This window comes from Lachnellula hyalina (genome assembly GCF_007821495.1).
Source record: "Lachnellula hyalina strain CBS 185.66 chromosome Unknown contig00028, whole genome shotgun sequence".
Lineage (NCBI taxonomy): Eukaryota > Fungi > Ascomycota > Leotiomycetes > Helotiales > Lachnaceae > Lachnellula > Lachnellula hyalina.
Window position 1 is genome coordinate 189,472 of NW_022157142.1, and position 23,258 is coordinate 212,729.

Genomic DNA, 23,258 nt, shown 5'->3' on the forward strand with positions numbered 1-23,258 from the left:
AGTTTATCTGCTTGAAGGTGAAGGCCATACAACCTCCCCAGCCCTCATCTCATCTCATCTATCCAAACCAAGCAACCGAATCGCATTCCCCCTCACAAGCCCTAACTTCTCTTCCGCAGACCAAGGCAGAGAATCCACCCACTCAGCTCCCTGCTGAATCGTCACAAACGGATAATCAACCGAATACAAAATCCGTTCTGGTCCTAGTATAACAAGGCATACTCAATAACTGCGTCGAATGAGTCGAGGAATGGGTTTAAGACTAGGTAGGTGTGTGCATCAAAAAATTATTACTCAAAGGACTCCGACTATCGTATTATGTGGAAAAAACAGAGGCTACCTAAGGTAGATAAGTGCAAAGCACTGTAACATGGGACCATCCCGGAGTCCGGACAGACGTGTTACCTTCTCGACTTTGTGCAATGTGCCATTTATTAAGCACGCTGCTGATCTCGAAACACTTAGACGTGGCTTAACTCAATCATAAGCAGACCGAGTCTCGAAAGATTTTATTCTCAAAGTAAACAAACATTCGCCCCTTTCTTTTCTCTAAGCGAGATTCTTTACTCGGTGGTCAATAGCGGATAAAAGACCTACAAGTAACAATGTCCCAAGTCATCGAGTCATCTAGTTCTATTCTACTGGAAAGAATAATATGATAAGCAAATATACAGGTGGTATTGGATGCTTTCTCAATACTAGGTCTGCAACAACTGTTTTGTGGAAATCCGTAGGAATGGCAGTCTAGGGAAAAGAAAGGTACTTCAATCATACATGCTCGTTTGACATCATGATGAGTAGGCAACTTTTGGAATTTTACTTTGATTTTCAATTACAGAGGCTCTTTATAAAATAATTACTTTCCAAGCTCAAAGGTAGAGCAGACCATGCTATATTCTGCAGTGTCACACCTATGTTATACCGCCTGCCCATACTTTTATGCATTAGTCAGTTCTCCTCTCACACGTGTGTTTGTGTAAACTCCATCCCGCAAGTTGATGTTCTCTGCAGCACCACCAAATCTTAGCCATCCTGCAACCCCTGCATCTCTTCAACTCCTTCCCTCCCTTTCCACAATGCTCACACCAACCCTCGGAATCCCTATTCTGCCACCTCTCCCAAACCCTCTTAGCGCATGTCTTCATCCTCGTTTCAGTCTCACCCCCCAATGCTGTGCAGCATGCATCCCAGGTGTTTACCCGTTCGGGATCCACACATACCCCCCTCATCGAATTCATGTAACCTTCCAGTGTTCCCAGAAAGTAGTTTTCGCCGTACGTGCCGCGTCCGACTTCCCCATACTCCATCCGAGTCATGTCAACGACAAATTGCTGTTTGTCTTTTCTTCCTGGGCATGGAAACGCGAGCACACCATGGTCTTCGCTGTCTTTGGAGCCGGTTGTCATTATGTGGGAATCTCCTGCGCCACCTGTAACCTTCGGGGTTGAGGTTACGACATGGAGGAAAGGACCATTAATTGAGAATTTGATGACGCTACGTGGCGACATGTCAATCAAAATCGGTCTCTGATATTCGAGGCGTCAGTATTATACTACTCATTCGGAAGGCTGAGAAGGGGAGGCGAGCAGGATGCAAGACTGTTATCGAAGAGCCGTTCTAAGAAGGAAATGACCTACCTCACTTGTCATTTGGACGCTGAGTCTCTGATCCGGGGGACACAATTCAAAAAAGACCCTATAAAGTCCAATAGCTTTGAACCACTGATCATGCGCACGTGTCTGATAGAAGACTACAGCGTATTAGTACTCTGTTTCGATTGTTCCATAAATCAAGAGCGTAAAAGATGAAACTCTCCTCCGAAATCCTAACACCGCAAAACCAAGCAGGGCAAACAAAAAAAAGGGCTAGTTACTGAGCTCACACTTGGCCAAGGTGAGTGCTTGGACTTCTTGACTTGCGTTTGGGTGAATCAGACATATCGGAGACGGTGAGCTGGAGGTTGAAATCTCATCATGGCGTTCAAAGATATTACAGTGTAGCTCCCTAGATACCCACCAAGTTAGCACAGGAAAGCCAATTGCAACTTCATAGATTGACAAGAATATCAGGAAGCTTTCCACGTACTCAATAGTATCGGGGCCACCTTTAAAATGCTCATGGATTCCGTCACTCTTGACGAGACGTCGCGGCAGGCTGGGATCTGCTTCTGTGCTCTCGAGCAATCTCATGCCTACGAAGCGCGGGTCTGAGACGGCTCTCTCGTAGTTGAGAAGAAGAGTCAGCGTTCGCAAAGGGATTGGTTCCATGTTGGCGATGTGGAGATAAATATTCTTGGGGTGATGGACGGATGAGAAACATTCTGTCCTGGAGCGAACAACAAGCACGCTTGAATAAGGGGAGTCTGTCGCGCCTTCCATATGGTGCCTATATCCCACAACCGATGAGGCGTTGCTGCTAATTCAGCACCATCGCGCCTTCCTTATTGGGACCAGGGAAACTGCGAAGAAAATGTCCTTAGATCTGCGGTGTTTAGAGGAGTTTCTTGAGAACTTGAGAAAGGCATATAGTACGATAGGAAAAGGGTTATTGTATCAAGTGTAAATACTCCGCTTGTTCTCACCGGAACACTGCAATCAGTGCCTTTGATAGGAGTTCATCATTATGTGACACCCCAGACGAGGTTCGCAGCTCCAAAATGAGCAGACTGAAATGTTTTCAAGTAGAGCCTTACACCAAATTTGCGCTACATTCATAATACCTGCAAGGTTTGAAAGATGCCTCGAGAACGCCAGTTGAAAGCTATAAACTGCATGATAGGTTCCCACTAGGGTAAATTCAACATCCAGCACCGGAAGTAACGCATATGAATTTTGGGGAGTTAAATATCACAATATCTTGGGCGATGCCGTTGCTTTATCAGCATCCCAAGGACTTCGTCTGAAGTGGCGTGTTAGACACATTTCCCTATCCTATCTACATGCTTTGTACACCCAATCCAAATACCCGTTATATAATACAAATATTCTTACATATCATCCACAAACAAATAAACGCTTTCTAACACTTTTGCTTCTTCTCATCTTCCCCCCAAAGCTCCGCATTACCCTTATTCAACATCATCACGCTCGTCCAACACCTTCTTCGGCATCATCTTCTCCTTCTTATCAACCGCTTTCCGATACAGCCTCCCCTGGTCACTCAACTTTCTGATATTGTCAATATACGCATTGTTCCATGCCTTCTCACTACCATCATCCTTCTGCTTCGTCAACGCTACCGCTTGTCTCCTCTGCGATGCTTCTAGCAATTTGCGCGCCTTTTCTGAATCGGATATTTCGGCAAGCGCGTATTCGACTTTCCATTCATCTTCTGGCTTGAGGTTGTTGGGGCGTGTAACGAATTCGCCGTTTACTTTGTTGCGAATCGTAAGGTACATGGCTAGAAGTGGCTTGCCGTCACCGCCGTTGGTGACAGCCATCATGTCTTCGACTAAGGCATCTTCTTCGGTATTTGGGGATGGGGATTTGGTAGCTGTGGTGATGTCCTCCTGTGTGGGCTCAGGCATAATGAGATCTTCATTTTCGACGAGTTCCGGCTCGAGAGTCTCGGTGGAGACTAATTCTTCTGATTCACTAGAGGCGTCCTCGTCGATGATATCATCTTCCTTGCCGCTCTCATCCTTTGACGTTTCTTCTTTTTGGCCTTTAATGACACTGAACTCTTCTTCCACCTTACTCTCCTGGTCTTGACTTGTTACGTCCTCGTCAATAATATTATCTTCCTTGCCGCTCTCCTCATCCAGCAACGTTTCTTCTTCTTGGCCTTTGATGACACTGAACTCTTCTTCCACATCACTCCCCTGCTCTTGACTTGTTACGTCCTCGTCAATGATCTCGTCCGACTCAACTCCTTCAAGCTCGGATTCCCTTTCTTCCAAGTCATCGTGCTGGGTCTCCTCGTCAAGCTCTTCAACTTCATCAACATCATTAGATTCGAGATCGGACGCCAATGGATCTACACCATCTTGTTCACTCCCATTACTCTCACCATTCACTTCTCCTGGGTTGATCTCGTCATTCTCTATACTCGCTTGCACCTTAGCTTGAAGACTTTCCCATTGTTCCTTCTTCTCCTCTTCGCTCTCTTCCCGATGCAACCCCAGAACCGTCTTCTCGAATTCTTCAATCTTTTCCTTGTTTGTAGATTGGATTTTCTCAATCTTCTCCTCTTCTATAGGTTCTGCAAAGATGTACATGTAAGGGACCGATTCTTCCGCAAGCGTCTTAGGCCTCGTTTCAAAGAAAAGCCGTATTGATTTTTCAGGGAAGCGAGCCGTGGCACGATCAAGAACGCGGTTCAGCAACGACAAGCTGAGCTTAAATTCTGCATCTCCGGTTGTCACGTCATCGGCGCCATGTAATGCGTAATCCATTTCGGGAAGACTGATGTATTGGAATCCAAAGATTCGCTGTATGTTATGGAAAGCAACGAAAATGCCGTCCATGCGACCCATTCTAACCTGCAATGAATATTTCAAGAAAGCAGATCTGATCATGTCGTAGTATTCTCGCTCGTAGGACTCATATTCGCCGTGACGGCCGCGAATCTCGTACCCACTGCCATGCTCATATTGTTGGACGTCCATCCGAATTGAGACTACTGCTCTGGTTTTGAGATCAAACATGCCAGTACCGGGAACCCTGGGATCATGGGCGTCCAGCTGGGATCTCATCAGGAAGTCACCCAATGTGGTATAATGATAAGCTTCGGATTTGCTGCGCTCCTCTTCGGATGGAGGATCAATGCTGTGCTTCCTGTATTGCTCGAACTCTTCGGTCGACAAAGTAAGAAGCTTCTCCATCGACTGTCCGAGCATACTGAGAACATTTGCGGTGTCGTACTGTTTGTCAGCGTCGATGGCGTAGACACCGTCCCTGTATCGCAGAAACATAGAGGTCGGTGCACGATGCAACCCTGTGAACGTGTCATATGGAACCGGAAAGCTCTTGGAAAGAACCCCGGTATGAATTGGCCGCCACTGCGACAGCAGGTAATGGAAATGTGAAAGCGTGGAGGTCATACTGGATGTCGAACCAGTGTACTTTTTCTTTTCCGCCGCCGCCGTTGATAATAGAGTTTTATCCCGTGAAGATGTGATAAACTTTTTTAGCAAAGTGAAATCGAATTCAGTGACTGGCATAATCGTCTCCAAGTAAGGATCAAAATTGAAGACACGGGACCGAGGGTCTTGTAGTTGGTATACGCCTGGGTTGAACAACACTCTTTCCAATCCGTAGGAAAGACTGGGAACTTGCAATTGCTCTTGCTGAATAGGTACAAGCTCCAGACTTGAAGCGTTTATAGTCTCGATTTCAGGGTCTGTCAACAATTTTCCAATTTGAGTAACTTTGTTCACACTGCCGACCTTTCTTATTGTTGGTTGTCCTAGTGGTCGTCTACTATTTTTCCGCCCCGATATTTTCGCCATAGCTTGACCAATGGATAGTGCTTGACGATTTTGAGGCAGTCCAGATGTCACCAACTTTCGAATTTTCAAGAGCTCGGCTTGGTCGCTTTTACGTACCGTCTGCACTTTACCCTGGATAGCTTGGACCAGTGCGTTTCTGGCCGCGCCTCCTCCATGTGCGCCGATATGAGTTTTGATCTGTGCAGCGGTATCAACTGTCGTTGTTTTCGCTGGTGCTGCCTTTACTTTCGGTTTTTGGACCTTCCCGACTGACCCTTTCTTCCGGTTTGCAACTGGGTTTTCTGGTTTTGTTGGTTTTGGGTTTGTTGGTTTTTCTGGTTTTGTTGGTTTCGCTGGTTTTGTTGGTTTCGCTGGTTTCGTTGGTTTCGCTGGTTTCGTTGGTTTCGCTGGTTTCGCTGGTTCCGTTGATTTTGTTGATTTCGTCGGTTCGAGCACTTTCGCAGCCATGATAGCTTTGGCTAATTCGATATCCTCTGCTTGCTTTGATCTCTTCTTCTTCAATCTCTCGCCCAAGGATTTGGGAGGCTTGGTAGCCTTCTTTGCAGAAGCTTTACTGGTACCCTCCGTTTTCGATCCTTCCGTAGTATCAGGAGCCTCATCTTTCGGAGTGGATTCCGAGCTCATCAACTTGGACTGCTTCTTAGAAAGGTTCTGCGCAGCCAACTCTAACTTTTTGTCCCTTTTCACCACCGCAGGCTCCTTGGATGCCTCACCCAACTGTTCTTTCTTTTTCGACTTGCCATGGTGCCTTGTCGAAGAGAATGATGCGGTTTGAATGACACAGGTCGCAGTGAGGTGTGCGAATTGGGGATCTGAGGGGGCGAGGAGGTTTGATAGGCAAGAGGAACATATGTATGGCTTGCCAATTCGTGTGCTCCCGCGAGACAGTGATGCGAACATGGAGAGAGTGATGGACGAAGTCGAGGAACAAATTCGGCTTGTCGTGTTGAAGCTCTTAAACTTTTTTGGGGCTTCGCGTTTTGGCTCATCTCTGCGGACAGGGGCTTTCCGCTAGCGTCCGCATATTTCAGATAGAGGTATAGGTAGTGATGGTACAACTTCGTATTCCTTTCAACAACCGTTTTGACACATGCTTCCCACTTACACGTAAAGTACAGTTCAGTCTCGATATAAAAGGTGGTAAACCACCCTAACCAACCATACTTTCTTTTTAACTCAACCAACCCAACGCCGACTCGTTCTTATTTACGCAGTAAGATAGAGAGCATAGCGTACGGCCCGCCGCATCCTTGATAAAGCCCTTTCTTCTATCTAGCAAACAAGGAATGCGAAAGATAGAAGGACGACGCGTCCCTGAGAAGTTCGAATTTTACTTGATTTCTATACTAGAATTATAGAAGTAAATCAACAATGCGCTTTCGTGAATCCAAAATCCAAACTCCAAACTATACCCTTCTAAACATTCTTCTTCTGCTGCCCACCACCTAATCCTTTCCCCCCAGAAAAACTCCTCCTAACCATGCCATGTGTCCCAACCCTTCCTCTCCCTCTTCCTCTCCCTCTCGCTTTTCCCTTCCCCACTTTCTTCTTCCCCTCCTCTCTCACCCTCCCCTCTTCCTTCTCAACCCCGACCTCCACATGTCCCATAATCTTCAACCCTCCACTCAACGCACTCAACCTTGCTGCCACCTCATTCAAAAACCATCTCCGGAAAAACCACAACGGCTCGCGATACCAGACCTCATAGTCCTTCTGCTGGATGCCGTAGAGGAGGCAAGCACGCACGATAGAGGTGTGGGAGAGCGTGTGGTAAGGAGCGACAAGGTTGGTGGGGTCGGCATAGATGAAACCGGCTTTGGAGTAGTGGAGGGAGTTGAATTGAGGGGGCCAGGTTTCTTGTGCTTGTTCTTGTTTGAATTTGGGTTCGGGTTTGGGCTCTTTGGTATGAGGGGAAGGGGATGGTGCTGGTGGAGAAGAAGGTGAAGGTACAGATGGAGGCTCTGCTGCTGGTGAGAGGTGCAAGGGGATGCGTCGAGAGCGATAGCGACGGCGAGAGGGTGGTGGGATACCTGCAACATCAGCCATCTCCATCTCCACATCCCCATCATCATCATCCACATGCTCAGCTTCAGCTTCATCTCCCGTCCCAACCACACCATCCTCATCATCTCCAGGCGGCGCATACGCATATCCCGTCTTATAATCCTCAATCCCCCGCGGCACATCGAACAGTCGATACTTAAACGGCTCCTCCCCAAACCCTTGCGCCATCAACTCAGCCGCCATGCGCGGCCTCTTCCCCCCATTCAAATCCCTCTGTCTATAACACATCAAGCGGTACCCAAACACCAAACACATCATATTCGTACACGTAAACACGCCACAATTATAGAAATCCCCCTGCTTCACGGCCGGCGGACTGTTATCCAACTTCCCTATCTCCCTTTCCGGCTTCGCTGTCCATTTCCCATACAGCGGCCAGGAGGAACTGGGTGGACAGATGTAAAGGGCTAGTGCGAGAAGGGCGTCGGCGGGGAATTGGTCGCGCTCGTGCGTGTCTTGTATGGAATCGATGATGAATACGAAGCCCTGTTGCGGGGCAAGCCCGAGCAGCACGTGGTGCGTTGAGTCGAATTGCGGGAAGAATATGTAGTCTAGGGTTAGAATTTGAGCGACGGTGAGATGCGCGTCGGAGAGGAGGGTGTGGATTGCTGTGTTGAATGTGGGGATGTCTTCGTCGTCGGGGAGGAAGGTTTGCTTGAAGACTTGGTTCCGTATATATGCGACTTTGAGGTACGGGCCGGTGGGCAATATTGGGGGTTCGGGCTCAGAGTCATCGGACGTTGGCTTGTCTCGGATTCTACTCTGCCGGGAAGACAACGTCCTTGGACTTGCGCTGCGAGCTCGAGATTTCAGTTGCGTCCTTTGCGGGCGTAGTCGTAGGCTCTTGGCCTCGTTATATAGCTTCAGATCCGCGTCGTACTTTAGTTGGATACTATTCGCATAAACCTCGTTCTTGTAGCGGATTACGCATTCGAAATATGCGTCGACGATGTTTTCCTCAATGCTTATGTACTTTTCGGATGTCCGCCAGAAGAAGGAACTGAAGTCTCCGAGGGTCAGTTGGACGTGTTCGCCTAGGCGGTAGGGTTCACCGTCACGGGCGGTGCGGATTTTGAAAAGGGGTTCTTCGTCACGGCGCGTTTCTTCACGATCTTCGTCACTGTCTTCCTCCTTCTCCTCCTCTTTTTCTTCCTCTTCGTCTTCCTCTGAAAGTGGTGGTGAAGATAGTGTTGAAGATAGTGTTGAAGATAGTGACGAGGACGAGTCCGAAGAACGTGTTCTATGATTATTATTCTTCTTCTTTGTCTTCTTCTTTGGAGACTCTTTCTTTGGCGCTGGTCCAGATTTCGCCTTGGCGCCGGCTCCCTTCTGAGTCTTGCTAGTCTCCTATTTAACAGTTACAGCCAGACGACAGATATATGTAGGATCGATAATGAACACTTACCTTGGGACACCCTATATCTATCATGAGCTGATCGATCCATTGCTGCTGTTCCGGGGGTAGAGGGTCAAATTGTTGTCTCTCGATGGCCTGCATTTCATCGCTTGTTAGCCCCTCTGTCGACATTTTGTAAACTTCGATTGTGAGTATAATTTATCCGAGTTAGGATTGTTTTGTTTGAGAGGGGAGAGAGGGATTCTGTAAAGGTAAAGAAAATGAATAAGTACAAGACAAAGGAAACGATTCATTCAACCCCACTAAACCGAAAACGGGGGACAAAAGAATGATGCATATGTGGGACAAAGAGAATTCATTCTGTTCTTGACATCGACAGACTCTACTTCCTAGCTCTTGCAAACGCCGCTTTGGGAAAACTGAGAGGAAGCTTCAGCTTGGCAATCCGTCTCTGAGCAGCAGCCGCTTTGTCCATCCCCAACTTTTTCCTCTCCGCCTCGGGGAAATTTGCGATCTTACAACCGATCTCGTTGAAATACTGTGCCATCGGCTTAATCTCCAACCTCAAATCCTCCTTCAAATCCCAGACATCGACTTCGTAGTTATCCACCAAACATGCCATGGCACACAAATGGGTAACCAGCAGATCGAACTTGAACTTGCCAATGGCTCCTGAGTCTGAGAACTTCCGCGTGAAGCTCTGAAGCACTGCTTCGGGCATATCGCCGATAAGTGTCTTCAGTTCGTCTCGACGCGGAAGGAGGAAGCTTCTATTGTCCCTTCCCTTTCCTGGTTTCGAGACTCGAAGGATTTCCAAGGCCAAGAGCATGTATCGGAGAATCTTTAGCTTCTCAACATTCGTAGCAACCTTTGCAACGCGATGCGACACAAATCTGGAATTCGTGACCACCTCCTTCTTTGCCTTTAGCGTAGTAGCCCATTCGCGAACAGGAATATGAGCCATGATGCTATCTCCGATGAGACTATCGGTAGTATAGACGTCCTTAATATCCTCGGCTGAAACATTAGGCTTGGGTCGCGGTTTCGCTGCATCTGCAGCGGCTGCAAGCTCGTCTCGGGATGCCATGCCTGATGTAGCGTCGGCGATGTTCGAGATCATGGCTTGGGCTGCTGAGTCGAGTTTACGGGGTTTGCCATTGGCTTCTCTTGCCGATTTTTCGGGGGAGATGGCGTTTTCGGTGAAGGAGGCAATTGCTTTCCTGGCCTTCTTGGTACCGAATGTTTGGCCAAGGGTGTTTCGGAGCTCTCTCATATCCTAGACATCATTAGTATTGAAAACGGGGAGTAAGTTTTAGCAGGTTTTACTGTAGAATGTTCATCGTCGGCTGTAGCTTTGTGTGCCCTCACCACCCCTCGTACAACCATTCTTCGCGCCTCCATAACCTCCATCTTGCCTGTCTCAGGATCGTAGACTCCCACATAGTGCTTCAGAAGCGTATCCGCACCTCCTGCCTCTTCTTCTCGCGCTGTGTAGTCGAGCTTTTGGTGTGCGGAGGAGTGTAGTAGAAGTTCGCTCTTGGATATCGCTGTACGGCCTGGGCCTGTTGGGGGGTTTTTGCGGGGCTTGGTATAGGGTTGGAGAGGAATAGAGGTAGGCATAGCAAGCCCAGGAGTTGAAGCTATAAATCATCAGCCTACTAGACAGATAGAAAGTACAGTTCCAGCAACATACCTATGACAGGAGCCCATTGATCTGCTTCTGGGAGCGAGATTCGGATCTCTTTATCCCCTTCAATTGCGACTCTTTTGCTGGGCTTCGAAGAGCCATCTGTGTTTCTTTTCCGCTTCTTTACCTTATCTACTTTTTCCGACATCTTGGAGGGGCTGGCGAGGAGCTTTGAGGTGTGGTTGAATATTTCTTGTCAGGAAATGCTGTCACCTAAACTTTTTTTTGCAGATCCCTGCTCACCAAAAACGGGTGCGGGGCGGGGAACCACCACACGCCAAGAGGAGTAGAATTTGCGAGCCGAAACCTCCAAGAAGAGCAAAACTGGAGGATTATTGAAGTATTGAGTTGAGTTGATTAGCTACACAAGGAGACTTGCCTTATGTAAGTATAAGAATAACTTTGCTATTCGAGAAAGGGGTTGCGACGGCGTGACCATGTACGTATGACATGGCATGAGGCTCCGTCAACACGTTCCTTCCCTTGGAGAAAAGCTTGGCGTATCACATCACATGAGGGCACACAATTCATCATTTAATTTAATTTATTCACATTCACGGAAACGATAATGATTTGGTTGATGAAGCAAGCTTCTTTTTCATATTCAGGTAATTGAAGTTCCCATGGTGTTTTGCATCTACGGCAGCATTCCTCCATCTAACTTCTGTTCATAAACCCTGACTGAACAATCCGACAAAGCTTTGACCGGTTCTGCTTCCTTCCAATTCATCCTCCAAAAGCCAAAGACTACGCATCATCAGACTGCTCTATCCTTGAACACCCAGCGGCCATTGTACTGCATGGTAGTCCCATACAGTGCTTGTGCTCTGAAATGCTGAAAAAGGCGTAGACGTTGATGCGGGAGATGGCGTAGACTCGGAGGTTATGTTGTCATGGTGGTGTTTCGCAAGGCAAGAGAGACCGAGATCGGGTTGTGGGCGAGGTGTCTATTTGCTATGAGGAGGTCAGTGATTGCCCCGCATTGACGAAGATCACCAGGATGATCGCGACAAGGTCGAAGATGAGGGGATCAAGAGGAGAATACTTACGATCTGGCACGAGTCTTGCGGCGCTTACGCTTGAGGCGGCGAACCCGCTTCTTTCTCCATTTCGCTCTCATTTTCGAGACTTGTGAGCTGTAGAAGGTCAGCGCGAGTTACAGGGAGTGGAGAATATGGTAGGGAAAGCTGCTCAGAGTGGTCTCGAAGGCATTGCCATGTCGAGAGCAGCAATGAGCATCAATTGAGATGGGTGTGGGAGCAACTTACTGTCGAAAATTGAGTTGATGAAAAGTTAAAGACGAGAGCTTTTTGCGATTGAAGCTTCGGTTTTGTTTGTGTGAAATTGACGAGCCGCTAACGAGCGACCTATCACATGACCTGACCTACTTTACCTTGGCTTACGTAAAGCAGTTGATGTCCATCATCCCTCCTTCCGGAATTCACCCACTCACTTGTGATCACTTGTGAGACTTTATGTTCAAGCTTCACTGCACCTTCCTTCCCCAGGACACAAGGGATATATCGTATATCGTATCTCATAACTCAATGCTACAACATTTTGCAACTTCACTAACACTCTTCCACTAACATTCTATTGAAGATACACAACATTCTCAAACATGGCGGAGGAGTATTCTTCGTCTTTCCAAGGCTTCCCCCAATCTGACACTTTTGATGAAGACAGTGATCTTGACAACTGCATCGCATACCTTCAATGTAAAGACAAGGAAGGCCGCGACAATCACCGTGAGTGACAACATATCCACCCCTTCCTCTTTTCATTAGCCTGAACTCTTTTTCCAGAGATATCCATATATCCTGGACGAGAAGTCCAAGTTGGCAGAGACAGCGCATGGTGGGTTCTCTTTTCATCCTCAAGGGTGGGTAATAATGAAGCGCAGCAATCATCTGATACCAGATAACCGCATTTCCAAGCGACATTTCCGCATATACTCAATTATCTACGAAGCAGGACGGACAGATCTACCCCCATTGGTGTATTGCGAGGACCTCGAATCTTCAAATGGAACCTATGTCAATGACAGTCTCATCGGTATCATTGGCCAAGAGAGGAAAGGGTTTCTCTTGAATGATGGCGACATTATCCAAATTCGTCCTGGTTGGAACTTTCAGTTCCATCAATCTGTGCATGGTATCGTTACTCGTGACTATACAGAGCTCAGTGATCTTCAGGTACTGCAGAATGTCGTTTCTTTAAGGGACTCCACTTATTCTCCTTTAGTGCTTCCAAGACAGATTTTCCGTGTCAGATCGAATTCTTGGCCAAGGTTCTTATGGAGCGGTGTATTTAGCCCTGGATCTGTCTCAAGATTTAGCTAGCAAGAAACAGGTAGCTTGCAAAATTATCAACCTGACAGCTTCCGGAGAGAAACACATGGAACAGCGACCCGATCTCAAAGCTGGCGACATGTGGCATAATCAACTTCGTCGTGCCAATGAGGGGAGGAATATTGCACTGCGCGAAATCAAAATACTGTCTAAACTCAGTCACGTAAGAAGACTTTCTCCCCTTTGATCTCATTCTCACAAACTATAGCCGCATATCATCAACCTTAAAAAGGCCTTTTGCACTACCACGTCTTTGTAAGTACCCAGAAAACTAACCTAGAAGGCACCACTGACAATCTTAGGTACATGATCACAGAGCTTGCCCCAGGCGGAGATTTGTTCTCTTACCTCGAAGCCTACCATGGCCACCTTGATGATTGGCATGGCCGTGTTGTTGCTCGCCAACTGGCTCTCGCGATCGACTATCTCCATTCCCAAGGAATCGCTCACCGAGATATAAAGCCAGAAAATGTCCTTGTCTCTCACACGGACTTTGGAGGACGAGTTATCTTGACAGACTTTGGATTTGCAAATGTCGCGGATGCTAGGACTGGCAGGCTACAATCCGTTGTAGGAACTCCGGGTTTTGCTGCGCCGTAGGAATTCCCGCTTCTTCACATTGACTTGTCCTGACGTGATTAGGGAGGTGGAAGCGAATGAGCACCGAAAGGGCGGATACACACTAGCTGCAGATTTATGGTCACTGGGTGTCTTGACTGCATGCGTACTGACAGGGAACTCCTTGATTCCTTATAAGGAGCTTTCTCAACTAAGTCAAACGGAGATTGCAAATCGTTTTCTCGAAATCTCCGACGACTACATAAGAGATCAATGGCTCAGTATGGGCCCTAGAGCTCAGCGATTTCTTCGAAGACTTTTGACAGCGGACCCGGCGAATCGAATGACCGTGAAAGACGCGCTCAACCATTCATGGTTCAAGAAGCCACATTCCGAAGCTACATTGTTGGAAGAACGTTATCATAAAATCATCAGATTCTGGAAGAAACGCGATAGCGATGACCAGGTTATTGAGTATCTACCAAGTTGGAACCAAACGCCTGAAGCTGAGCAGGAGAAGGGACCCAGGTTTCGCAGAAAGTTCCCTGATGCCACGTTATCACCATATTTCAACCTAGACAGGCACCTCACGCAGAAGAGACCTGCCACGAGAGGAGATGTCTTGGTGAGCTTGCTTGAATCGGGATCATCATTCGTACCCACCAAAGAATTTCGACACAAGCCTGCTGCACAGTTGGCGACTCGCAAACACCGAGATATGGATGTTATCGTGGTTGATGGAAAAGATATGTTCGGAACGTCACGCGAGACGGAAGCTTTGAATCCAATCGACGATTATAACGAAATGGTATTGGTCCCGACAGAATCTATGCCACCCCTCGAGAATCTGAATCTCCAGAGCCAAGCGAAGTCTACAGAAGTTCCTGATTCACAGGAGACCGTGGATGATGAAGAAGACCAAGGCCGAATGATCAAGCGAGCAAGAAAGGAGTCTTGGGATCCAGAGGACCGCAGGATTCACGAAGATGCTTCGCTTGTGATCCCAAGATATGCTTCGGCGAGGGTGTTCAGGGATACAATTCAACAGAGAAAGGAAGCCGAACGACTGGAGAATATGAGGCCATCGCTGTATGCGATGTGAACGTGAGTGTTTGTTTGAGCGATGGAGTTACGATTTGCATCTTGAGATACCCATTTGCAAGATTTTGCTAGACAGCAGGTTGTTATGTTGCTATGTGTTGCTAAACCTTGTTAGAAACTGCCTGAGGAACTGGCTTGGAGCTGGCTGGGCTTGAGGGGTAATGCATTTGTCCAGATTCAAAGATAATTATAAGATTTTCAGATGTTCGCTTTCTCTTTCGACAATGTGAAATGTTTAGAACCATGATGTCCGATCCCCTCAATTTTAAATATACCTAGGCCATGTCTAAGGATACTTTTCTCACAGCATTAACACACTCTTTAGAATCAATACCACCGATCTAAGAACAAAAGATCTTGATCCAACATGCATTCTCACCACCAGTCCGAATCACGAGTCTGACATCCTTCCTCGTTCACCCGGGCATGCATGCATGCACCCACCCATCTACCCATCCATCCGGTCATCTATCCGGCCATCCATCCGTCTACCCATCTATCCATCTATCCATAACAAAGAAACGAGAAACCAGGAAATCAACCTCCCCCCTTACACACTAGAACAACTAAGTACCTTAAGAGTCCCAGGAATCTCACATGCTATAATTAACTATAAATCTACTTTCATTTCATATAACGTTCTTTTGCCTCACCCCATCCATCATATCCTACCAACTAGGAAAAAGAAAAGAAATGAAAAATCTATGGAGTATGGAGAGCAATAAATAGAGTAAGTAAGAAAGGAAGGAAGGAAAAGTGCTGTATGCTTGATGCTTTGGTTATGGGGGTGTATCTTTATGGCTTATAAGGATTGCATAGGATAGAGTGTATAGTATGGTGTATCTTTAGTGTTTATGAACAAGGATTGGATTGTATTGGATTCGGTTGGATGGATCGAGATGCTGTGATGGGGAGGGCGTGTGCTGGAGCATTGGGGGGGTAAGGAGTGGGGAGTGGGAAGTGCAGTGCGGGATTGTATTGGGGTAGAGCGTTGCTGATTATATACATACAGATAAAAGAGTGAGGATTTTATACACATACGTTTTTTGTTTGGATGGTAAGTGTAGGTAGGTAGGTAGGGTTGATATGTATACGCTGAACGAAATGAATGAATTGAACGCCCGCCCGCTCGCCCTGTCTGTATTTCAATATCTTACAAGTTTATAACCTCCCTGCTCTAGTTTCTTGATTGAACTAAGAGTAGGCAGGGAGGCAGGCAGACAGGCAGGCAAAGAAAATAAATTAATGCATGTGCGTGTGCGTGTGCTTTTGGCCATCCAGTCTAAACCAAGTACGAGTTTTGTCCTCTTCCTTCGAATCGTCTCCCCCACCCCATTCTAGAATTTATCGCTTCATTCACGCCATCTACACCACCCACCGCATCATATTATATCGTATATCACATCACATCACAACTTAGCCGCCCCCAGCACCTCCAACACGCCCCCGCTACCACCCGCCGCCTTCTCGCGCTCCAACTCCACGAACCCGTTCTCGGCGCGCGGATCATACATACGGCTCTCGATCCAGCGATCCAGCGCCTCGTCATCCATGGCTCGTAGCGAGGGCACGGTATCCAGGTCCTCGGACTGGGCTTGGCGGATCACTTGGCGGGCTACGACGACAGAGACGGAGCGGATGCGCGGGAGGGAGGGGTAGAGCATGCCGGAGTCGAATTCGGTCGTTTGGAGGGTCGAGGAGAGAGCTACGGCTGAGGTGTAGATCTGTAGAGTGGTGGGTTAGAGGAGTGTGGAGTGAGGGGTGAGGATGGGAAAAGAGGGGAAGGGGGAAGTACCATTTCTTGGGATATGTGTTTTGCTTTGCAGAGGATGGAACCGAGGCCGATGCCGGGGAACACATACATGTTGCTGATGAATGGGTTAGAATAGAGTTTAAGGTATAGATATATTAGGGAGGGGAGGGGATTATGTGAGACTTACTTTCCCTGACTCGGATGCATGGTCTTCCCATTATGCACGTAATCCGGGAACGGGCTCCCACTTGCAAATATAGCCTTTCCGTTCGTACCCTTCATCGCCTCTTCATACGTGCACTCGGCGTTATCCGAAGGATTTGACAGCGGGAAGATAATGGGGTTCTCGTTCCAGACAGCCATTTTATTGAGGATGCACTCGTCGAATATGCCGCGGATGGTGGAGAGACCCATTAGGATAGTAGGCTTGACGAAATCGACGACTTCGGGCAGGGTTTTGAATTGCTTGCCTTCATTATCATCGCGGGAGAAGTAGATTTTGTGGGCGGCGAGCTTGTCACCTCTGTCGTTTGTGATGAGACCCTGGGACTGTTAGTAGATTAACTCTAGGCGGACATGGGTGAATGAGGACAGACCTTGGTATCTACGAACCAGAAGCATTTTCTGGCTTCCTCTTCTGTGAGGCCTTCCTTGATGAAGTATTCTACAATCTGCTTGGCTACACCAACGCCGGCACTTCCTGCACCCATGAATACTGCCCGTTGGTCCTTCACAGCGGCGCCGGTCTTTCGCATGGCACTAATAATACCAGCCAAGATGACTGCTCCGGTCCCTTGGATATCGTCGTTGAAGCAAGAGTACTTGTTCTGATATCTCTCTAATGCCGGGAAGGGGTTCTTGAAGTCCTCAAACTGTACCACAATCCTATCACTCATCAGTCTGAATCCACTAAAAGCATCCGGAGAACTCACCCAGGCCAGACCTCATTCAACGCAACCATCAGCTCGTCCAAGAACTCTGCCTCCTCCTGCTCAGAAACCCTCTTCATCCGGCTTCCCATATACAATGGGTCCGCCAACAAAGCCTCATTATTCGTGCCGAGATCTAAGGTGAGAGGTAACGTAAGATCTGGTCGGATTCCCGCACAGCCTGTATACAGCGCCAGCTTTCCAACGGGAATACCCATGCCGTTGATTCCTAGGTCTCCGAGTCCCAAGATACGAGACCCGTCTGTGACAACAGTCATTTCAACATTAGGTTGAGGCCAGTTACGGAGCATGTCAATCAGGTTGCCCCGGTCTTTGTAAGAAAGATATAGCCCTAGTTACGTTAGTTAAAGTGTTGTGAGTCTTTCAAGACATTGTTCTGGAGGGTACATGGAGTATGAAGCATGTAACTCTGCGGAATTGATATCTCCAACATACCTTCTGGCTGTCTATATATCTCAGACCATTTCTGGCATGCCTCTCCAACCACAGGAGTATAAATCAGAGGCGCAATCGTCTGCATGACATCAGCAAAACTGTCGCGTGCGCACGTGAAACTGGTGACCGTACCGTGAAATTGTCCAGGACAAGGCGGTAGAAGAGATGGACATTGGAATTGCGCAGATTACTTAGGTAGATATACCGCTCAATAGGCGTCGTCTTGGATTCCAGCTGTCTCATGCCTGCAGTCAGTCAGCATTTGGTCGAGGAAAGTTCCAAAAAAAAAAAAGAAAAAAAAAAAGGGCAGCGATATCGGAACACACATCGTTGAGCCTGCAGAGAATGGCTCTCGACATTAGGAGGCGCGAGGCCATAATTTCGTAGTGCTTTGCGAGCCTCGATCGAGTGCGATGTATCTGGATGTCTGGTTGCTATGGGTCAGTCACAGGGGCAGGTATAAAGTCTGGGGTTATACATGTGACTCACGAGACTTTGGTCTGGGAATGGAACAATCGCGGCGAGGAAGACATCTTGACGGAAGTTTGATGGAGAACTGGTCGTGAGAAGGAGAGAATTTGCAGTACTCTTATCGCATTGTTCAAAATGCGTTGGGCTTTCAGGGACAGCATTGAATGGACTGGATTTGCAGAAGAGGAAGTCTATGTATAGAAAGAAGCTGTGGCTGTTGGGGCCGAGGCCTGAGGTATGTATGGACGGGACGGTACGGGATGGATGGATGAGTGGAATCGCTGCGTTTTCGTAGCTGCGCAATTCGATTAATTGGGATTATTGCAAGCATCTACTCCATTGATTGAAGATGAGGACGACGTTTATATCACTTCTCGACTTGTTGAGACTTTCTGACATCGCATACGATATGTTGAGCTTATTGATCACGTGGTTCGTACTACCCCCACTTACTTTACTCTACTCGAGGCAGGTAGTCAGATTAACCAGCAATCTCGCATCTCCAGACGCGTAACACAGCGTGGACCTTGGAGGCCTCGAAATAATTATACACTTTTCCAGATTGACCCAGAATCCCAAAGGCACGTACGAAGTAGTCCGTCTCCTGTCTCCTGCCCAGTAAGTCTTACTCCGACGATGTCTGGCTCTGTACCGCGAGTTTGATCCTCCAATTGAGGAAGTCGTCTGGTATAATATCCCCATGGCCTGCCTCTTCAACCCTAAATACTTCAATGGCAGAAGAACGTTCCTTCCTCCGAATCCTCCATACACCATCCTCTGTTATCGTAGCTTTTAAGACTATCCAACGTCAGCCGGTCTCCTCAACCACCACGTGCATATGCTTACAATCCAACAATTGTGCCGCAAAATTTATACACATGTTCCCATCCCAAGTTCCATTTCCCTTTCGCTGCACGGTGCTGGGTATTGATGCGGTGCTGATATTTTCGAGACGTTTGAGAATGCCGTCAGGGCTCCGAAACCCAACAATGATCTTGGGAACTCCAAGTAGAAAAGATTGTATCCAGAACTTCATCAGTTTTCTCTCGAAATTTACCATATCTCTCTCGCCTCGAATCTCAGCGCTTGTTTTCAGTTCAACCCAATCATTCACCCCTCCTTCTACCTTTCTGTCCCAGACTTTTCATAAAGTTAGCTGTTGTTGGTATAAGAAGGAATCTTTTCTTTTCGACAGGAAGAGCGGCACTAATCTCAATGTTCCAAGCCAAGCAGGATATCGAGAAGACACAACCTTAGTGCCGCTTTCATGCCCACCATGGGGAGTCCGTACCTGCATCTACCTCACCACCAAGAATCATCACGGTACTGCCAATTCCAGTCTTGACCACAGAACAATACTGCGCATGATTATTCACAATCTCATTTTCCCGATTCTCAATGAAATCTCTTGGTGTCTCATCCCAGGTATTAGGCAATAAGCAAAGAGTCTCGAATTTATAACCTTGACGATGTCAGCACTTGTCCGCTTCTGTTGTATAGTATGAAGTCACCCCAAAAGCTCATCATGTCTTGTGACGGTCTGCCAGGTTGCGGTCTCTGCTGGCTTTGCCGTCTTTGCGAGTCCAATTTGTAGCCATGATTCTCTTCGATAAATCTATATCCCTTAGTAATGTCGTTTGAAGATATTGATCGAATTCCTACATAGTCCCCTGGACAAGTTTTGTCAGTTCCAGCCTGTAAAGTATTTCTGGCCAGGTATGCCCACCTGGAAAAGCGTGGCGTTCATTTCGAAGCTGTAGAGATCAGCGGCTGAAGATTGTGTATATATAGAATAGACATGCGTACCCATCTCTGTCCGTGAAAATGGCTGCCAGAAACTAGAGAATGTTATAATTTCAGCAGATAGAGATCAATGATCAAACCTACTTTGGTCATCATGCCTCGCCATGTAATTACATCTGCCTCTACCCGTTTCCCATCCTTCTGCTCAAGAGCCATAATCGTCTTGAGTAGACTGTCGAGATGATCATCCGCGGTGTCATCGAGCTTCTCAAAGGTATCGAAACCCTTGGATAGATCGGCGCCCAGGGTAGGTGGATAATAGTATCTGATGGATGAATCATCAAGACGAAATTTATGTTCATCATCGTATGAGAAGCATGCAATTTCCTATGTAAATGGTGAGTAAATGTTCTAAAATGTGTCCGCCACAGTATTGTATATTTCACGTGGCAAACGGGCTTGTAAAACATGGTCAATTGAACAAAGAGAAAGGTGCTATCAGAATGGGGGTCGCATGCTGTAGAATTGAGAGGAGCGTTATATTGAGAGTAAAATAAACTAAATGAGTTCAACTTTGAGTGCGTAGTAGAACTCTAAGGTGTACTAGACCTTTGAAGCAACAGGGTCTTGAGGGAGCTTAGAGAACAGGGCATGTCTAACCTTTGGACGTTTGATTACAGCGCTCTGGCCGTGGAATCGCCCGACAGGCTGGATATCGAAACTGCTACTCATCGTTTATTAGTTATGTCCAGCTCAGTCAAAATCATGATGATATATCTCTCAAAAAGTGATCCGAGCAGGAGGATGATGAAGGGAGGGGAGCGGAGGGGAAGCCAGCAAGAAGTTTCCCCACAATCAAGCGAGCCTTGTCTTAAAGCCTCGTCGCATCCACAAACATAACCCTGACCCCAACAAACAAAGCCTATCCTACAACCACAATACAATATAATATCTATTCCATTCCCTCCATTCCTGCAAGGCCCTTCCACTCCTTAGATACATAACTACCTATACTCATCTCCTTACCTAACCTACACCACGCCATGCCCGAGCGCCGGACCGCAGCCTCGAGCAGCACAAATCCCCGTGCCACAAACGTACGCCGTAACCTCTTCCACCAGCACCTCTCCCGCCGTCCCACCACCTCCTCGACGTCGACCTCCGCCGAGACCCTCAGACTAGACATCGAGCCCGAGTCGGACACCTCGGATATCGTTATTAGGGATAAGAACGGGGAGTTTGAGGTCGGGGATCCGCCCATGGGCTCTATTGATGAGCAGGAGGATGGAAATGGTGATGCGCTTGAGGATGAGAGTATGTATTACTTATTGCTTAGGATGGGGAAGGGAAGGGAGAGGATAGTTGGGATATGATTTGATATGATATGATATGATGCTGATTTAATTTGAGTAGGGGAACGACGGAGGTTGGCGGATGCTGTGAAGCATCATACAAGGGATAGAAACCGTCCTCCCAGTGAGCCGGCGGGTAAGTAGGTCTTTGTATTGATATATCTTGTTTGCTAACGGCTGGCAGAACTCCTCGAAGCTGTAAAGACCAGCCTACGCGCGAAAGTCGCGGCGTTAGCAGAAGATAATTGGATGTACGAGGCAGAGGAAGACACTGTGATGAGATAGCAGACACTGCGCGAGTGTTGGTTGCGAGTTTCTCAATGGCGTTACGATACCCTGGCGTTTTGGAAAACAATCAATCTGCTTCATCAATGCGCACGGCGTTATATTCAGTCTAAACCTTCTGCTACCGGTGCTGACGATCCCACACGTTTTGGCTGTGGTTTCGCTGGTGCACCTCCACCTCCAAACATGCTTCCCATCATATCGAACAGCGGATTACCCTGCCGTGGTCTCTGAATTCCAAAATACATTTCCCCCACTGAAGTCAAAGCCTCATCCCAAATCCCCACTTCCTTGATATGCGCCGCGTACTTCGTCTTCAGCTGCCTGAACAGATCTGCACTCCCCTTCTGCACAGCCAGTAACAGCAAGCCCAAGAAATTCAGCAGCGGCAAACTGGGATATATTCGCAGCTCCGCACTACTGCTGCTCACATCCTGCACCCCCAGATTCTTATTTGCCTCTGTCAGCCTGCTTGTAAACAACCGTAGTGACTTGTTCGCATCGCGCACATTGCCCGTAAGCAGATACGGGAAAACCGCCCGCGCAGCATAGAGCGCAGCCGTATGTGAGTCGTCCTGTGTGTACCACTCGTACTCCAAACTGGCAAACACATCCGGCGAATCCTTCGTTCCCAGCGCAAGGTGTCGTTCCGCCTCATACACATCGTGTTCGTCCGCATACAGCGATCCCGCTACATGGTGTAATTCCGGTTCGCCCGCTGGGTACTCGCCGCATTTCGCAGACCATCTACCAATCGCCAGCCTGAATTAGCATTTAATCCCCTCTTCTAATTGTTCTTGCACCGAAAACAAAAAAAAGGGCGACAGCTGAAAGGAAAGCACATACCCAATCATCTCAGTAACAAACCTCTTCCTCGTAGGCTCTTCGCTATCAAACGTTCGCAGCAGCGTCAACAGCTTCCCCTTGTTCCCCGCATCAGGCTTCAGCTCCGCCTGTTTATACACATCGATGAGGAAGAGCGCTAGGTCGCCACCGCTGCCGCCCTGGCCGGCTTTAAGCAGCGACGAGCAGACGTTGAAGAGGATATCTGTGGCTGCGGGCCAGTCCTTGGCTTTGATGTAACGGGCGGCGACGACACGGGTCTGTTGTTGCGCTTCGTAGAATTGGCCTTCGGTGATTCTGGGGTAATGGGGGTTAGCGAATGGAGGAAGAAGGGGTGAGAGGTGCTAGACTTACTTTCCTTGTAGGCGGACTATGATCTTTTCTATTTTGGCACTCATTTTGTTGGTTGGATGGTGATTTGCGAGGCCCAGATGTTTCGACAAGGTGGTGTTAAACAAGGCTGGCTGGCAGAAGTAAAGTCGGGTTAAAGTGGGTCAAGCTCGGCCCGGTAAAGGGGGGTTTGTGAATAGTATACTTCCGTAAGTACGTGATACGCGTATGTCATGTGAGACAAGGCCGCATTCGAGATTTGTATACTCTAGATTGTGGTTATTGCGTTGATCCCTAAATCTAGAGGATCGTACAGTACTATATACCAAAAGCGTGGCTATATGGCGAGGGCCACGTGATTTGAAAGTGACCGTTCCGTACGATGGTCAAATGGCCTACAGAATGATGCCACACTCCTAAGGAAATCCTCGATAGAAGATATTTTTCCTGATGTTAGAGGATTATAATAATACGAGTTATTTTGCAAATATGGAGTATATACCAGTCGACAAAAATTGCCTTGCATATA

At 47.7% G+C, this 23,258-nt stretch overlaps 8 protein-coding genes across 8 annotated transcripts; 2 read left to right on the forward strand and 6 right to left on the reverse strand.

The window, feature by feature from the left end:
- Positions 1 to 944: 944 nt before the first annotated feature.
- LHYA1_G002356 (uncharacterized protein) lies at positions 945 to 2,267 on the reverse strand (the record flags this gene model as incomplete). Its single annotated transcript, XM_031147333.1, has 3 exons — positions 945 to 1,526; positions 1,638 to 1,695; positions 2,086 to 2,267. The coding sequence occupies 3 exons, from the start codon at positions 2,265 to 2,267 to the stop codon at positions 945 to 947; spliced, it is 822 nt and encodes a 273-aa protein (XP_031007407.1).
- An 800-nt stretch (positions 2,268 to 3,067) lies between these two features.
- On the reverse strand, positions 3,068 to 9,041 carry pet127 (mRNA degradation protein, mitochondrial; the record flags this gene model as incomplete). The annotated part of the gene is made up of 3 exons (XM_031147334.1): positions 3,068 to 6,460; positions 7,016 to 8,860; positions 8,919 to 9,041. 3 exons carry the CDS (start codon positions 9,039 to 9,041, stop codon positions 3,068 to 3,070), a joined length of 5,361 nt encoding a protein of 1,786 aa, XP_031007408.1.
- A 211-nt stretch (positions 9,042 to 9,252) lies between these two features.
- rpa49 (DNA-directed RNA polymerase I subunit) lies at positions 9,253 to 10,705 on the reverse strand (the record flags this gene model as incomplete). Its single annotated transcript, XM_031147335.1, has 3 exons — positions 9,253 to 10,146; positions 10,197 to 10,510; positions 10,564 to 10,705. 3 exons carry the CDS (start codon positions 10,703 to 10,705, stop codon positions 9,253 to 9,255), a joined length of 1,350 nt encoding a protein of 449 aa, XP_031007405.1.
- Positions 10,706 to 12,449: 1,744 nt separating this feature from the next.
- On the forward strand, positions 12,450 to 14,568 carry mek1 (Meiosis-specific serine/threonine-protein kinase; the record flags this gene model as incomplete). Its single annotated transcript, XM_031147336.1, has 5 exons — positions 12,450 to 12,752; positions 12,802 to 13,071; positions 13,117 to 13,163; positions 13,211 to 13,504; positions 13,551 to 14,568. 5 exons carry the CDS (start codon positions 12,450 to 12,452, stop codon positions 14,566 to 14,568), a joined length of 1,932 nt encoding a protein of 643 aa, XP_031007406.1.
- Positions 14,569 to 15,976: 1,408 nt separating this feature from the next.
- On the reverse strand, positions 15,977 to 18,238 carry malA_1 (NADP-dependent malic enzyme; the record flags this gene model as incomplete). The annotated part of the gene is made up of 9 exons (XM_031147337.1): positions 15,977 to 16,291; positions 16,363 to 16,435; positions 16,508 to 16,863; positions 16,917 to 17,205; positions 17,253 to 17,601; positions 17,706 to 17,784; positions 17,838 to 17,950; positions 18,032 to 18,132; positions 18,195 to 18,238. 9 exons carry the CDS (start codon positions 18,236 to 18,238, stop codon positions 15,977 to 15,979), a joined length of 1,719 nt encoding a protein of 572 aa, XP_031007441.1.
- A 563-nt stretch (positions 18,239 to 18,801) lies between these two features.
- On the reverse strand, positions 18,802 to 20,651 carry RAI1 (Decapping nuclease; the record flags this gene model as incomplete). Its single annotated transcript, XM_031147338.1, has 7 exons — positions 18,802 to 18,974; positions 19,023 to 19,295; positions 19,504 to 19,638; positions 19,688 to 19,902; positions 19,983 to 20,014; positions 20,064 to 20,306; positions 20,580 to 20,651. The coding sequence occupies 7 exons, from the start codon at positions 20,649 to 20,651 to the stop codon at positions 18,802 to 18,804; spliced, it is 1,143 nt and encodes a 380-aa protein (XP_031007440.1).
- Positions 20,652 to 20,962: 311 nt separating this feature from the next.
- On the forward strand, positions 20,963 to 21,556 carry LHYA1_G002362 (uncharacterized protein; the record flags this gene model as incomplete). Its single annotated transcript, XM_031147339.1, has 3 exons — positions 20,963 to 21,233; positions 21,333 to 21,407; positions 21,456 to 21,556. The coding sequence occupies 3 exons, from the start codon at positions 20,963 to 20,965 to the stop codon at positions 21,554 to 21,556; spliced, it is 447 nt and encodes a 148-aa protein (XP_031007439.1).
- A 104-nt stretch (positions 21,557 to 21,660) lies between these two features.
- On the reverse strand, positions 21,661 to 22,797 carry GET4 (Golgi to ER traffic protein; the record flags this gene model as incomplete). Its single annotated transcript, XM_031147340.1, has 3 exons — positions 21,661 to 22,318; positions 22,403 to 22,696; positions 22,754 to 22,797. The coding sequence occupies 3 exons, from the start codon at positions 22,795 to 22,797 to the stop codon at positions 21,661 to 21,663; spliced, it is 996 nt and encodes a 331-aa protein (XP_031007438.1).
- Between the last annotated feature and the right edge of the window lie 461 nt (positions 22,798 to 23,258).